The following is a 17,500-nucleotide window of genomic DNA, read 5'->3' as shown; positions in this document are numbered from 1 at the left end:
AGTTGGGTGGGGTAGGACCGGCGGGGTTGCATTGGTGCCGTGACCCGGATGGGAGTGAGGTTTAGGGGGGTGAGTGTAACGAAGGCCAGCTAGTAAGTGCTGTGCAGGTAAACCTCACTCTTTTGACCTCTAAAAGGTGCTCTAGCGACAGACGCCAGAAGCCTGGTCTTTGGCCTCCTTGGTAGAGCAACCGACTCCCATGCGGAAGGTCGCCAGTTCGATACCAGCTCTGAGCGGGTTGTGTGGCGTAGGACCGGCGGGGTTGCACTGACACACAGGCATTTGTAACCCCGCCCTCTTTTAAACCTTTAACTACATAATTTCTAAAATATCAACCTCTACCAAATGGTGGATGTCGGTTTATGTTAAAAGTACCAGAATTAATACATAAACTATGAGAAATCTGAAAATATGAAGTGTAAGAGCAGTTTAATAAAAAAACATAATCAAAATAAAACATTTTTGAATACTAAATCATCTTTATTTTTTGAGGTATGCCATAAAATATGTCAGATTCTCATTTCTCATTTATTTTTTGAAGTATGCCTAGGCCCACACGAAATCTGCGCGCAGAATTCCACAGATTTTCCGCAGATTTCCGCAGAATTCCGTAAATTTTAAGGTATTGTATCGCGTAGCTACATTTCTATACCGTTATCTTCACTGTATGTATATTTATAACATAACGAGCTCATAACATAACTGCCTCCTTTCATTTTCATTGAAAAATATGAAACATACCCTGTCTCTTTTGCTGTTTTATTAATCAATAATGGCCATTATAAAAGTATAACGCATAAAACGTATTACGTATAAAAACAACGATCAATAATATTAGCCTGCTTTAACCTAGTTAAGCCCTTTAATTAAATCTTAAGCTTGAAAAATAACTAGTAAATATTATGTACTGTTCTGTTCTCATGACAAAGACATGAAAATTATTAAAAATAGTTAATTAAAAAGTTATTAAAAGTAGTTGTTAAAACTATTATGGAAAAATAAAATCTAAAATATATCTAAATATTAAATTCGTATTGTCATTTGATGTAAAACCATAAAAGAAACCTGTTTTTATATATTAAAATTAAGATATAGCCTATAATTAAGTGTGTTTATATCTGCGTCCATCATTTTCATAAAATTAAAATGTAATATAAATTAAATTAAATAAAATAGTGCAAAAAAATGTAAATCTTTGCTTACATTACATTAAATCTCTACAGTAAAACAAAACATTTGCAATTGTATTGTTGTTATACAAATCAGGGTAACACTTTATAATAACTACACACTATGATCCATTTATTAAGCATTAGCATCTAGTGAATTCATTATCTGTTAAGCATTAACTCCACATTAATAAACGTTGGTAAGCAGTTTATAACTGCAGCTACAAGTGCTGTCTTTTTGTTGAATTTAAGTTACTTTGCATCTACATACCAACTAATTCTCATTAGACTACAAGTAGACTGTTAGGTCGGGGTTGGGGTTAGGGTTAGTGTAAGTTGACATGTACTTGCAAAGTTTCTTATAGTCAGTTAAATGTCTGTTGAATGTATCAACAGATATTAAGCAGACAGTCTACTAATACTCAAATGGACCATCAAATAAAGGGTTACCCAGAATTAAGTTTTTGGGGTGAACTAACCCTTTAATGCTAATCAACTTAGCTTATACTTTTCAAAATCACCAGTGTGGTCTTGTGGGGGTCTTTTGAAAACATGCATTTGAAAAGAGCTAAATAAATCCTGTTTTCCAGAAGACAGAAGCAGATTAAGAGCAAAAGCGCGAGCATCCAGCGGATGTGACTGTCAAGCTGAGCTCTGAACTTGAAACATCCACGGGGAGCCATTGTGCGAGTGAAAAACACACATGTTCAGGTGACAGTGTGACACAGACCTCAGCCACACACACACACACACACACACAAATCTGTCTGCTGGCACACAAAGCAGATAAGCAGGAACGAAGAGGATGGAAAACCACTTGAGCGATAAATCAGGAAGAGGCCGAAAAGAAAAGAGTGAAAAGCGTGCGCTCCACATGAGTTTAATTCCTTCCTGGACGAGTCAGAGGTTTCGTCCTCCTGCTGTGGAAACTCGCTCACATTAGCCATGTTTCTATCCACAGACTTTTATGCATATTTTATCTAATCGCATTAAAAAATGCTTAAAGGGGACCTGTTATGCACCGTTTTCATACATCATAGTGTATATGTGACGCTTCAGCTCAAAATACCACACAAATAATGTTGTATAACTCTTTGAAACTGCCCCTGTTAGGCTTTAATCCTAATTGTGGCATTTTGGTGACTGTCGCTTTAAACGCAAATGAGATTGTGGTCTTTTTCTGAAGAGGGCGGAGCCAAACATGTCTATGTGTCAGCATAGTAGCACATTCAAAAACAGGACTAATGACTAGGCCCACACGGAATCAGCGCGAGCAGATGTAACGGCGTTGAAAAGATAATATAATAGAATTCATCAGATTGAATAACATGAAATTAGGCTTTATAAATAAGATAGTGTTTGAGTGCCCCCTTGTGGTGAATAAATTTCAGGAATTTTTGGGTATATTGTCCCTTTGTGCTTACCATAGATTCACAGAGATTGGCGTGACTGTGAAAGGTAAGCGCAGCTCATTTCTCTCTCTAGCAAACTGATTAAAAAGGGATAATATAAACAATTTTCAACCCAGGCTCATTCTGAGAACGTAGTCCCGTAGACGTTTCTGCAGACCGCGAAATACGTAGCCGGGGGTACGTACGGCTGCATTTCATTTTTTTAAGCGAACGCTGCGGGGCGGTGTGACGCCGTTCCTTTCGACGCTTGCCGGCTGGCCGCTCGCCTCCGTGTGGAGGGCTTTCCCGCTGCAACCAGTTTGTCCGGTTAGCTCTTTGTGTACTCTGGCGGACTCGAGGCGCAGAGAGGGGCTGACCACGACGACGACCGGGTTCGAGTCCGGGGAAGAGCAGTTCCAGAAATCAGGTAAGAAAACAAAAACAAAATCCAAAAAATGAAGCGAACAAGTTCGTCTCAGGGTGAGAATGTGGTCAAAATCCGAAAACGTGGTAAAAATCAGACGAGGGCTTTTCTTTTTCTGGACGGCTTTTGTGAATCATCGTTGGTTGGGTTTAGGGACGGAGGAGGAGGGTGGGCCAGCCGATTGGCCAGTCGCACGGTCAATCATTCTGTCATCCAGGCAGACAAGCGGAAGGTCGTCTGAACCGTGACACCAGTGTATGTTCACACCTCTATCAGGAAGTGTCGATTTTGTTCTCTTTTACTGCATTTCCGACTCTTTTACTGCTTTATTTACAAATGTTTTACGCAATATTACTACAGCTTTGTGCAAGCCTTATTGGCATCTTTGAATGGAAACAATGCTATTGACAGGAAACTCTTAACAGGACACAAACACTCACCCACACGGCCGGTAGGTGAAGACGATGTAGCTTTCCTCTGTTGTTCTCTCGATGAACGTCACGCATGTGTGTTTCTCCCAGTGTCTCATGGCCTGTCTGAATATGGCTCTCTGGCTACCTGCACAACACACACACATAGAGATAGAGACTAGGAGTGAGCAGTGTGACAGTGGAAGTGTGAGAAGAAGAAAACAAGACAAGTTACACATTCGTGACAAAGACTTCAACTGGCATCATAGCCATATGGTTGATCTTCAATATTATTATTAGCCCCCTTAAGCAATATTTTTTATTCGATTGTCTACTAAACAAACCACTGTTATACAAGGATTTGCGTAATTACCCTAACTTTACCCTAGTTAAGCGTTTAAATGTCACTTTAAGCTGAATACTAGTATCTTGACAAATCGTCACCTTAGAATTATAAGGTTCTACCTGACATTTTTGTCAATATTGAGTTATTTACATATTCTTATTAAATGATAACGTATTTACATTATGGGATGTTTTTGTACAAGTGTTTTTTTTACATTTTAAGACTTTTTATTAACAATAAAACAAGATTTTATCGACTTCAAGAGTTCACACTTAGCTGATGATTCATCAATAGCTTGTTTGGCATGCTGTCCCGGGAGAGAGCCTCGAGCTCAAGGGATCCTCGAGCCCGGGGCTTCCTCCCGTTTGCAGAACGAGAGGGGAGCCTGAGCTCGGTGGATCTCAGAACTCCCCGTCTGCAGTAGCTAAGGGAACACGTGAGGAAAAAAGGGGGCTAGAAAAATGCTTGATTGTTATGCATGATGTATATATTTGGATGGTGGGAGGAAACCGGAGAACCCGGGGAAAACCCACGCGGACACGGGGAGAATATACGAACTCCTCACAGAAACACCTACCGACCTGGCAGGACCAGGGCTGGCAGTGTTCTTGCTGTGGGGCTAACAGTGCTAACCACTAGCCCTCCGTGCCGCCCGATCTATAGTGAAGGAGGAGAATGGGGAGGAAGGGGGGTTTCTTCCAAACGAAGATAAAGTGGACTGAAAACTGTGGTTATTTATAGTAGCTTATGGCTCATATGATTGGATGATACTAATTAGCTTAATACGTGACCGGCTGTGATAAATCATAAGCACGTGATCCTCTCGAAATTAGTTTATGAATAAACCCCACAAAGTTGAACTCTATCTTGGCTCTATAATGTTCTTTTAGTGAGCCAATCAACATTTCGAATGCACACACAAGGACCAATCAGGTTCATCTTTCTTTGTTTGTTCGACAGTTGACATCGGGACCAGAAAGAAACAAAATCAGAGTCGACTAAATAATGCTGCACCACACAAAACTGAGACGAAACCTGAAACTGAAACGATGTGTGTAAATGTGATGATTCTGAAGCATTTTTTGACTGAGATCAAATGTTGGATTTTACATAGTTGAAAAAGAAACAGTAATTAAAAAAATGATATATTAAATGTGAAATATTGTTATTTGTGTGTGCTGTATATAGTCAGTGAAACATTTTTCAGTCTTTTTTTAAACAACTCATTCGCTTAATTTCTGTTTTCAAAGTGTGTTGATATTAAACCTTGAAGGGCAAATACTTTATTTAATTAATAGGGCATATAATCCAATAAATATAACTCAATAATTCGTATAAATCGTGTAATTCAATAAATATGACCATATTAATTACATAAAATTAACTGCATTTCTGACAAAAAAAATGCACAGCCTTGTATGCTTAATTTGAACAAGAACAAATATTAATATGTCTATAAAATATTAAATAAATGTTATAGAAAGCAAAAACTAAATAACTTTCTCAAACATCAACATATTGTTAGAACACCAATTTTTATTTGTTTTGGTTAAATTAATGAGCACACTGATTGTATTTGTTGAAAAGTATTACTTCAATTAATGATCTGCCAGACAGAACTTTATAATTCCAAACAGACAATAGCCGCGTTTCCACTATCGCGCCTAAAGCGAGCGAGCCAGGGCGAGCCAAGGCCAGTCGCGTTTCCACTATCACTTCCGGGGCGTAATCGAGCCAAAGCGGGGCTTCCTTGGGGCCAGCGTCCGGCCTTTTTCGGCCCGCCGAATACCTTGGGCCAAGGAGGGCCAACTGGGGCTTCGGGGCGGGGTTACGTACAAAGGCGGAGTTTTCCTGTCAGGTAAAGAGGAGACAAGATGCTTTCTTCCCTTACATTTGTTTTGCTATCGCGCTTGATCAACCTACTAAGAAAAATCTGTGTTCGAGGTAAATGCCGCCGAACTCGAATGTCCTTATCCAGGGATCGCTGTCTGGCCTTACACCAACAGACCACAAACAGTAAAAAAGCAATCGCTTCGGTGTTCTCCATCTTCCAGCTCTCGTAGTGACGCCAGGTTGTGTTTGTGGTTATAATTTGAGTTTTTTGTTCCCGCTGAAGTGGGCGGGTTGTGTGACGGGTTGTGTGACGTTTGATTCGGGGGACGTTCTGGGGGTGGTGTTTGCGTGACGCGCTGCGAGCAACTAGCCCGACAGTGGAAACGCGACATGATTTCGGCCTCATTTCTCAACCTCCCGGGCTATTGGCCCGGCCTGGCCCGATTAAAGCCCTGGCTCACACTGGCCCGATAGTGGAAATGCGGCTAATGACTTTTTAGATTTAGAGGGTTCTATCTGCATTTGCCCTGTTTGTTTTACCCCAATTTGCAAATTGAAGAGAATTTTGATCATTTACATGTAGAGCACATTTAGGGTCTCTGTTATGTTAATGTATGAAAGAGAACTGTTACACACATATTGTTTGCTATATGGAATGCAAAATCTTTGAAGCTCAATATCTCAAAATCATTTAGAACGCAGAGAACCCTATAATCCCAAGGCGACTAAATATCTAGTCAAATATTTTCTGCTGTCATCATGACAAAGATTTATTAAGGTAACATGAGGGGTGAAAACTCAAAACTGTGTGTGTGTGTATGTGTGTGTGTGTGTGTGTGTGTGTGTTTATGGCTCACCGCTGAAGTTCCCGCTGATAACATAAGGAATGACGCCCTCAGGCCACACTCTCTCAGGTCTGGACGTCGCCGCCCTCCTCCTGCGGGACCCCCGGCTGGACGCTGTAGTGTTTACACTCGTCTCATTCGACAGTAAACCTATATTCAATTACCAGGGTGAATAATCAAAACGTTAGTTTGGAACATCCACATCATGGGTTTCAGTAACACAGAGCTTACATTCCAACTTCTCTATTTTACAATTACAAGAGTTCACACTTGGCATGCTGTCCCGGGAGAGACCCCTGAGCTCATAAGATCCTCGAGCTCGGGGCTCCCTCTCATTTGCAAGGCGAGAGGGGAGTTTGAGCTCAGGTAGATCTTGAGAAGATCTCCCCTGCTGTAGTAGCTAATGAACAGATTTGGATTAACCTAAGTTGAATGTTTTTGGGTGGTGGAAGGAAACCAGGGAACCCGGGGGAAACCCACGTGAGCACGAGGAGAACGTGTAAACTCTGCACAGAAATGTCAGCTGGCTCGGTAAGGACTAGAACCAGTGACATTCTTGCTGTGAGGCAAAAGTGATAACCACTGGGCCACCATGCCACCCATCTAACAAAGGAGGAGGAGTTGGGGTGGAAGGGGGGATTCTTCAAAACGAAGAAGGCTGTTATATGGAACTTAGGGTATTTATATTGGCTTAGGAATCATGAATTGGATAATGCTGGACCAGCCACAAGCAATCATACGCACGTGATCCTCTCGAAATTAGTTTATAAATAAACTTCACTTAAATCAATGTGGTGTTTCGAAAAAGGATATAGCAAAAGCTCTTCGTTAAAGGTCTAGTGCTTTGAAGTGTGCGCTTTTTATTCCAAACAAGAACTCAACTGACACATGAGTTCAATTGCTGCCAGTACGTTTCGCTGCATGTCGCATTAAACTTCTCTATTTTACAATTAATTTAAAATCAACGTAGTGTTTCAAAAAGGCCCTGATGTAACATTCTTTGTTAAAGGTCAAGTGATTTGAAGTGTGTGTGTGTGTGTGTGTGTGTGTGTTTTCCAAACAGGATGTAATCACATGAGTTTCAGTTGCTCCGAGTTGATTTTGTTGCACGTTTCAGATGACGCCTCCACTAGAGGGCGCAGTCTACATTTTTGTGAATCTGAAATACGTTACTAACGGTGCGTTCACACTAGACGTGGATGAAGCGTCAAACACGAGTGATTTGCACGTTAAGTCAATGCGAAGACACAAATAGACATCCTGCTGTACTATTTGGGCGAATGAGGCGGCGTGAATGACACCATTCGTTTTAATTAAGTAGCGCACATTGAGCGTTTTTGCGCGTTTGACGTGCTTAAAGTGCAAATCGCACAAAATGCTCAGGTTGGAAAATTTGAACTTTGGCACCCATTCGTGCCTCATCATCCAATCAGGAGCTTGCTCTAGTTTGGTTGTGATTATGACGCAGCGCCTGTTGTTGGTGCCCCAAAGGGGAAATCCACCTGCCGACACCTGACAACAGCTCATCAAACTGGGTTTGGCTCGGTTAGAAGCAACGCTGAAAGCCTCCATCATCCAGTTTCTGGAGGAGTTGATGAACTCACAGAGCTGGGTGCACCTTTGAAAGGATCTAGTGCATTCAGACACAGCGCAGAACGAATCTACCTTCCTAAAAGTAGATTCTTTAATTAAAGCGAATCGTGTCATTCACGCCGTGTCATTCACGCCGCCTCATTCGCGCGAATAGTGCAGCAGGATGTCTATTTGTGTCTTTGCATTGACTTAACATGTAAATCACTCATGTTTGACGCTTCATCCACGTCTAGTGTGAACGCACCGTTAGTAACGTATTTCAGATTCACAAAAATGTAGACTGCGCCCTCTAGTGGAGGCATCATCTGAAACGTGCAACAAAACCAACTCAGGGCAACTGAAACTCATGTGATTACATCCTTTTTGGAAAACACACACACACACACACTTCAAAGCACTTGACCTTTAACGAAGAATGTTACATCGGGGCCTTTTTGAAACACCACATTGATTTTAAATTAATTGTAAAATAGAGAAGTTTAATGCGACATGCAGCGAAACGTACTGGCAGCAACTGAACTCATGTTTCAGTTGAGTTCTTGTTTGGAATAAAAAACACTCACTTCAAAGCACGAGACCTTTAATGAAGAGCTTTTGCTATATCGGGCCTTTTTCGAAACACCACATTGATTTAAGTGAAGTTTATTTATAAACTAATTTCGAGAGGATCACGTGCGTATGATTGCTTGTGGCTGGTCCAGCATTATCCAATTCATGATTCACCAATCAGAAGATTCCTAAGCTACTATAAATACTCTAAGTTCCATATAACAGCCATCTTCGTTTTGAAGAATCCCCCCTTCCACCCCAACTCCTTCTCCTTTCCTAGATGGGTGGCATGGTGGCCCAGTGGTTATCACTGTTTTTTTTAAGTGAGTTGATAACGTTAGCTCACATCGTTAAATGAACAATTACAACATTATCATAGATGCACACCCCTAATTCATATCTTAAATTTTGAATGCCAACTCCAACACACGCACGCACGCACGCACGCACGCACGCACGCACGCACGCACACACACACACACACAGATATACAGAGCTAAAGAGACTTGTCTGATCTGAAGCTGAATTCTGTCCCTTGTTCCCTTTCCTCATCATCTCTGGCTTTTTTCCCTCCTCTGCAAACTTTCCATTCTTCTGGGGAGAGAAATATCATAAAACCAGGGGCTAATTATGAGGAAAAATTGCTGTCTTTTTGCGAGATCCCAGTCGGCCGCTGTGTTTGGGAATGTGGGAACTGTTTTCTTGACAGGCTTTTCTCTGTTGGTTTAACAACGCATGGCTTCAAGTTCTCTTCCCGAGTCTCTGCGTGCCAATTAAGCCCGACACAAAGTTTATATAAACCAGGCCTATACATGCAAACACACACACACGCGCGCTCAAGACACACAGAAATTTACGCACACACACTTACCCGTGTTGGTGTGGTTGAGAATTGTGACCGTTCTCTCGGCTAAATTCACAATGCGGTCGACTGTAAACATGCGCATATCTTCCTCATCCAGAGCAATGTCTCCAAGATAAGCCACTGGGAGAGAGAAAAAGAAGAGAAAAATCTAATAAATGAAGAACAACTGAATGAATGAAAATATATCACACACACTATGAACTTTAAACATTTAAAATTAGGAAGAAATGAACACTTTTAATCAGCAGGATGCATTTGACTGAACAAAGTGATGTAAAAACATTTATAACATTAGAAATATATACATATATTAACATAAAAGCTGATGTTTTTGGACTTTTTGGATGGATGGATGGATGGATGTTTTGAACTAGTTTGACTTTTTGGATTGATGGATGAATGGATGGATGTTTTGAATTAGTTGGACTTTTTGGATTGATGGATGGATGGATGGATGTTATGAACTAGTTGGCCTTTTTGGATGGATGGATGGATGTTTTGAACTAGTTGCACTTTTTGGATGGATGAATGGATGGATGGATGTTATGAACTAGTTGGCCTTTTTGGATGGATGGATGGATGTTTTGAACTAGTTGCACTTTTTGGATGGATGGATGGATGGATGGATGTTTTGGACTAGTTGGATTTTTAGGATGGATGGATGGATGAATGGATGGATGTTTTGGACTAGTTGGACTTTTTGGATGGAAGGACGTTTTGGACTTGTTGGGTTTTTTGGATGGATGGATGGATGGATGGATGTTTTGGACTAGTTGGACTTTTTGGATGGATGGATGTTTTGGACTTGTTGGGTTTTTGGATGGATAGACTTGTTGGACTTAATGGATGGATGTTTTGGACTTTTTGGACTTGTGGGACTTGTGGGACTTTTTAGATTTGTTAAACTTTTTGGATGGATGGACTTGTTGGACTTGATGGACGGATGTTTTGGACTTTTTGGACTTGTGGGACTTTTTAGATTTGTTAAACTTTTTGAATGGATGGACTTGTTGGACTTTTTGGACTTTTTGTATGGATGGACTTTTTGGACTTGTGGGACATTTTGGTCTTGTGGTACTTTTCGGATTTAATGGACTTTTTGGATGGATGGACGTTTTGGATTTGTTGGATGCTTTGAGTGGATGGACTTGTTGGACTTTTTGGAATTTTTAGATGGATGGACGTTTTGGACTTTTTGGATGGATGGATGTTTTGGACTTTTTGGATGGATGGACGTTTTGGACTTGTTGGACCTGATGGATGTTTTGGACTTGGAGTTTTGGGATTTTTTGGACAGACGGATATATAGACTTTTCTAATTACCTTAACCTGCCTAATTAACTGCCTAATTAAATTAAGCTGAATACTAGTATCTTGAAAAATATCTAGTGAAATATTATGTGCTGTCATCATGGCAAAGATAAAATAAATCAGTTATTACAAATGAGTTATTAAAACTATATTGTTAAGAAATGTTTTGAAAAAATCTTCTTTCTGTTAAACTGAAATTGGGAAAAAGCTCTATATACACATGTTTGATAAGGCATGTCTGCTTTCTCCTAAGGCATATCTACTTTTACCTTCAAACGGTGATTTGAAAAACGGCCCCCTGAGAGAGGGACACCTCATCTTTTTTTAATGATCATCTACGGTGCCATTTCTAGTCGAGGTCATCATCGTGCCACCATTAATAAATCATCCATCAAACGAGAGCGGCTGATTAGCGAGTTATGATGACGACGAGGATCTACACACCAGGACCACACTGACCTACATGCAAACGCAGTTTAATTAGCTCGTCAGGGACTAATTGCATCTTTAGAAGGACTGCCACTTTGATTGGGGGTTTTTTTCTAAGAGAGAGAATCAACAGAATCAGGGGACTCAAGGGCAACTAATTAACACCAGTCTGTAACGGTGAGAAAAAAAAAGCTTTTTTAATTAAAAGGAGGCATATTTCTGCACATTCGTTTTTCTTTTCACCTGAAGTCCACATTTAAAGGGGGCATATCAAGTAAAAATCATGCTAAAATTATGGCAAAACATGTAGCTAATTAGGTTACAAGCCTAAATATTGCTATGTTCTGAAAATTCATTTGCCTTAGCAAGCAGTCATGTATTTAAACTCCTTAGATTTGTGTAAAGTAATCATTCTTTAATGTTTTAAAGGGGAGCTATTATGCAAAAATCATTTTATAAGGGGATTAAACACAGTCGTGTGGCAGCAGTGTGTGAATATAACCAGCATTCAATGATAGAAATTTATTCATTCAATTTTTCATAATCACACTTGATTAAAACTGTCTGCGGAAACACTCTGATTGACATTCTCCCGTTGTACGTGTCATCAGAGGGAGAAAGCCCCGCCCACTACTGACCATCTCTCCCTCATTAGCATAGGACGTTAGTCTTAATTTTAAATCTGCCACTATGCTGACACATAGGAATCTGTAGCTCCGCCCCCTTTTCATAAGGGCACAAATTTACTCGAATTTAAAGCGACAGAAAAAAAAAACTTACAAATAAACAATATTTTATTGCTGTCGTTCAACAAAATGTATGCACTTTTGAGATGCCCTCAGCTCTTGGAGTCGTCTTTAAAAATAGTCCACAGGTTTGTCCACTACTGACCATCTCTCCCTCATTAGCATAGGAGGTTAGTCTTAATTTTAAATCTGCCACTATGCTGACACATAGGAATCTGTAGCTCCGCCCCTTTTTATAAGGGCACAAATTTATTCGAATTTTAAGCGACAGATAGAAAAAAAACTTAACTTAAATAAACAATATTTTATTGCTGTCGTTTAACAAAATGTACGCACTTTTGAGATGCCCTCAGCTCTTGGAGTCGTCTTTAAAAATAGTCCACAGGTTTGTCCTTGCAACCGGGATGTTTGGTTTCTAAATGTCGTTTTAATTTAGAAGGTTTCACGCTCTCTCGTCAGAGCACCTCACTACATATGACACACTGAGGATTTTAAGCCTTTTAGGTCATCAATATATGTAAATCCATACTTTACATATTCGGGGTCGTACTTGCGCTTCGACATATTTGTTGCTATAATTAAATTAAGTTTAACATGTCAAACAGCTACACTTGTCGCGCGCGCATTTCAAAATAAAAGTCCGGTATAAGCAAAATAAGTTAAAAATGAAACTTTTGTTGTTGTTTTGACCACACACACTCCGCGACCCACTGAGAGTTGACAAACACTGCAATATATCATACGACAAAAAATAGATATCATGGCAGGCCTGCTGACAAAACTTAAAATAGTTCAGCACTTGTACTGCATTTGTTCATTCATTCATTTTCTTTTCGGCTTAGTCCCTTTATTAATCTGGGGTCACCACAGCGGAATGAACCGCCAACTTATACAGCATATGTTTTATACAGCAGATGCACTTCCAGCTGCAACCCATCACTGGGAAACACCCATACACACTCATTCACACACACACACACACACACACACACTATGGACAATTTAGCCTTCCCAATTGCCCTATAGCGCATGTGTTTGGACTGGGGGGATCGGAGCACCCGGACGAAACCCACGCCAACACGGGGAGAACATACAGGGTTTACACAGAAATGCTAAATGACCCAGCCGAAGCTCGAACCAGCGAGGTATTACAATAGTACCATGTCTAAAAAAAAAAGTTGCAATAATTGATCCACAAATGTGTGTGTGCTGTATGCTGTTTGGACAGGAAAGCGCTGCGCACGGTTGTGTTTGCCAGCACGTGGAGAGCAGCACACATTCTTCTCTTTAATGAGGGTTGAAAAGGAGAAATTAGTGAAGAGAGAAACTTTACGAGACTCGTAGCACAGCCTGTTTGCTTCTACATGAGAAGTGCTGTGTGTGCGCACTTGTGTGTGTGTGCGTGCGAGGCCCTAGGCTTTGTTTTTAAAATCTTATCAACATTAGCATGTTTGCTAACTCATTCATTCACTCATTTTCTTTTCGGCTTAGTCCCTTTATTAATCTGGGGTCGCCACTGCGGAATGAACCGCCAACTTATCCAGCATCTGTTTTTACGCAGCGGATGCCATCACAGGGAAACACCCATACATTCTCATTCACACACATACACTACGGACAATTTTAGCTTACCCAATATGTTTGCAAACTTTGGTGTGTATTTCAAGAGGTACCTGTTGAAGAGATGTGTGTTTGTGCGTTTTTGAGTGTGTGTGTGTGTGTGTGTGTGTGTGTGCATATTAAAGCTTACAGTATTCACACAGCACCCCTAGACGTGACTGGATGCGTGTGTGTGTGTGTGTGTGTGTGTGTGTGTATGTGTGAATGTGAAGGAGTGTGTCAGTCTGTGTGTATTTGTGTGTGAGTATGTGTATGCGTGCGCGTGTTTGTGTTTGAGTGTATATGTGTTTGTGTGTGTGTCTTTGTTTGAGCATATATGTGTATCTGGGCATGAGTGTGTGTGTGTTTGTTTGTGTATGCATGGATGTGTAATTTACTGACTGTGTGTATGTGCATTTGATTAAATGTGTGTGTATGAGCGAAGGTGTAAGCGTGTTTCCATCTGTGTGTGAGACTGTGAATATGAGTATGAATATGTGTGTTATTGTGCGTGACTGTGTGTGTGTGTGTGTGTGTGTGTGTGTGTGTGTGTGTGTGATTGATTGAGCTTGTGTGTGTATGTGTGTGTGTAACGATCATCAAACGCTCTCCTCATGAGTGGGCCTGCAGCAGTAGGGCAGTGGGCCACAGACCTGCAGTTTCCTGCTCAGCAAATTAACCCCCCCCCCCCCCCCCCCCCCCCCCCCAACAGCCCCTGTGTCTCTGTTTTACATCACAGCAGTGCAGACTTTATTTATTGCCATGTCTCACACACACACACACACACACACACACACACACGCAACAACAACTCTAAAATTCTTACCAACAGAGCGCTATTAACACCTAACTCTAACCCAGTTCTCAAACACAGGCACTTTGTCCAGCTCTTACAGAGGAAATGTTGCGCAACGCAGCAATACTGTCAGAACACACTAGAACAAATGAATAACTGTAAAGACAGACACACTTCCTTAATTCGTTCATTTTCCTTCAGCTTAGTCCCTTATTTATCAGGGGTCACCAGGGCTTCGGATCCGGCACCCCACTCTTCACTATCATCCGCGACATCCCCACACCCCCAACCCCACTCTTCACTTTCATCCGCGACATCCCCACACCCCCAACCCCACTCTTCACCTTCATTCGCGACATCCCCACGCCCCCAACCCCCCTCTTCACTTTCATCCGCGACATCCCCACACCCCCAATCCCACTCTTCACTTTCATCCCCACACCCCCAACCCCACTCTTCACTTTCATCCACGACATCCCCACACCCCCAATCCCACTTTTCACTTTCATCCACGACATCCCCACACCCCCAATCCCACTCTTCACTTTCATCCACGACATCCCCACACCCCCAACCCCACTCTTCACTTTCATCTGCGACATCCCCACACCCCTAACCCCACTCTTCACTTTCATCCGCGACATCCCCACACCCCCAACCCCACTCTTCACTTTCATCCACGACATCCCCACACCCCCAACCCCACTTTTCACTTTCATTTACGACATCCCCACACCCCCACTCTTCACCTTCATCCACGACATCCCCACACCCCCAACCCCACTCTTCACCTTCATCCACAACATCCCCACACCCCCCACCCCGCTCCTCACTCTCATGCAGCCCTAATTCAGACTCAACATTGCATATCTTCGGATGTGACTATTAAGGATGCGCACATTGTAATATCGATGCTGAAACGATATATAGTGTAGCCCAAAACATTCCTGTAAGTTTTCATTGTGTCCCGATGGAGCAGCTGGGCAGCTCTCGAGGTCTGCAGACAAACTTCACTGAACTCTTGTCTAAAAACAGAACTAAAAACAGTTGACCGAGCTGAAATGATAGGCTTCTACTTCTCAAAGCACATCCACACAGACGACCACAGGTCATGAGAGACCGAGTCCATCCGCGCCAACCAAAACAGCTGTATCGTAAATTCTGCGGCATTAACTGTACCACTTTCTTTCCAAGCTGCATGATTTAAACTGTTAAGATTAAGACAGATCAGTTTTATCCTATTTGAATCCATTCATTCAATCTCCAAGTCTGGTGGTACCACTTTTTTTTAGCCTAGCTTAGCATAAATCATTGAATCGGATTAGACCCTTAGCATCTCCTTTTTTGCCAATTTTGTGAGATGTTATAGTAAAGCGACACTTTTTTGTACAAACGTTTGAGTTGTTCCATTTTTAAATTATTCAGCCAATCTCCAAGTCTGGTGGGACCACTTTTTAGCTTAGCTTAGCATAAATCATTGTATTGGATTAGACCATTAGCATCTCCTTTTTTTGCCAATTATGTGAGATGTTATAGTAAAGCTACACTTTTTGTACAAACAGTTGAGTTTGATCGTTTTTGAATCCATTCAGCCAATCTCCAAGTCTGGCGAGACCACTTTTTAGCTTAGCTTAGCATAAATCATTGTATTGGATTAGACCATTAGCATCTCCTTTTTTTGCCAATTATGAGAGATGTTAAAGGAAAACTCCACTTTCTTAACAAACAGTTGAGTTTTACTATTTCCATCCATCCAGTCTCTATGTCTGGTGGGACCACTTTTTAGCTTAGCTTAGCATAAATCATTCTATTGGAGTAGACCATTAGCATCTCCTTTTTTGCCAATTATGTGATATGTTATAGTAAAGCTCCACTTTTTTTGTACAAACAGTGGAGTTAGATCCTTTTTAAATCCATTCAGCCAATCTCCAAGTCTGGCGGGACCACTTTTTAGCTTAGCTTAGCATAAATCATTGTATTGGATTAGACCACTAGCATCTCCTTTTTTTGGCAATTATGTGAGATGTTATAGTAAAGCTACACTTTTTGTACAAACAGTTGAGTATGATAATTTTTTAATCCATTCATCCAATCACTATGTTTTGGTACCACTTAGCCTAGCATGAATAATTTCAAATTGCACGATTTAGATGGTTTTCATTATGTCTGGTTCCATTAACAATCATACAGACCAAAGGAAACAAATGGAAAACAACTCTTATTATTCCAGAAGTTCCACACAACAAACATGGCATGAGCTGTGTTATGTCATGAAGGATTTAGGGTGACATTTTAGTTTAATTACAGATTCTCATTATTAACTAGTGGTTTATTACCTGCCTATTAATATTATTAAGATATTGGCTCTCATTAAAGTACATATTGTACATGATCTTATTCTACATCCCTAATCCTACCCAATACCTAAACCCAACTCCTACCTTAAAACTTCACTTTATTAAGTGTTACTGTTTTTGAATCCATTCATTCAATCTCCAAGTCTGGCGGGACCACTTTTTAGCTTAGCTTAGCATAAATCATTGTACTGGATTAGACCATTAGCATCTTGTTCAAAAAACAATTCCAATTATGAGAGAAGTTAAAGGAAAACTTCACTTATTTGTACAAACAGTTGATTTTAATCATTTTTTTAATCCATTCAGCCGATCTCCAAGTCTGGTGGGACCACTTTTTAGCTTAGCTTAGCATAAATCATTGTATTGGATTAGACCATTAGCATCTTGTTAAAAAAATAATAAAATCAGCAATAATGTGAGATGTTAAAGGAAAACTTCATTTTTTTAACAAACCAGTTGAATTTTACTGTTTTTGAATCCATTCATTCAATCTCCAAGTCTAGCAGGACCACTTTTTAGCTTAGCTTAGCATAAATCATTGTCCTGGATTAGACCATTAGCATCTTGTTCAAAAAAATAATAAAATCAGCAATAATGTGAGATGTTAAAGGAAAACTTCACGTTGAGGTTTACTGTTTTTGAATCCATTCATTCAATCTCTAAGTCTAGCGGGACCACTTTTTAGCTTAGCTTAGCATAAATCATTGTACTGGATTAGACCATTAGCATCTTGTTAAAAAAAAAAATCCAATTATTTGAGACGTTAAAGGAAAACTTCACTTATTTGTACAAACAGTTGAGTTTGATCATTTTTTAATCCATTCAGCCGATCTCCAA

At 40.6% G+C, this 17,500-nt stretch overlaps 1 protein-coding gene across 1 annotated transcript in view; it reads right to left on the bottom strand.

Annotated features, from left to right (window-relative positions):
* Nucleotides 1-17,500, bottom strand: part of bmp1a (bone morphogenetic protein 1a) — a 138,912-nt gene that overhangs the window by 79,803 nt on the left and 41,609 nt on the right. Inside the window, exons 2-4 of the mRNA XM_056463026.1 lie at nucleotides 9,432-9,545; nucleotides 6,431-6,568; nucleotides 3,425-3,542 (exon numbers count right to left, since the gene is read on the bottom strand). Of these exons, the coding sequence (XP_056319001.1) occupies nucleotides 3,425-3,542; nucleotides 6,431-6,568; nucleotides 9,432-9,545 (370 nt within the window). The remainder of the gene's footprint in view (nucleotides 1-3,424; nucleotides 3,543-6,430; nucleotides 6,569-9,431; nucleotides 9,546-17,500) is intronic.

Source organism: Danio aesculapii, chromosome 8, assembly GCF_903798145.1.
Source record: "Danio aesculapii chromosome 8, fDanAes4.1, whole genome shotgun sequence".
Lineage (NCBI taxonomy): Eukaryota > Metazoa > Chordata > Actinopteri > Cypriniformes > Danionidae > Danio > Danio aesculapii.
The sequence above is the reverse complement of the archived record's forward strand: the minus strand, read 5'-3'. Positions and strand labels throughout refer to the sequence as shown.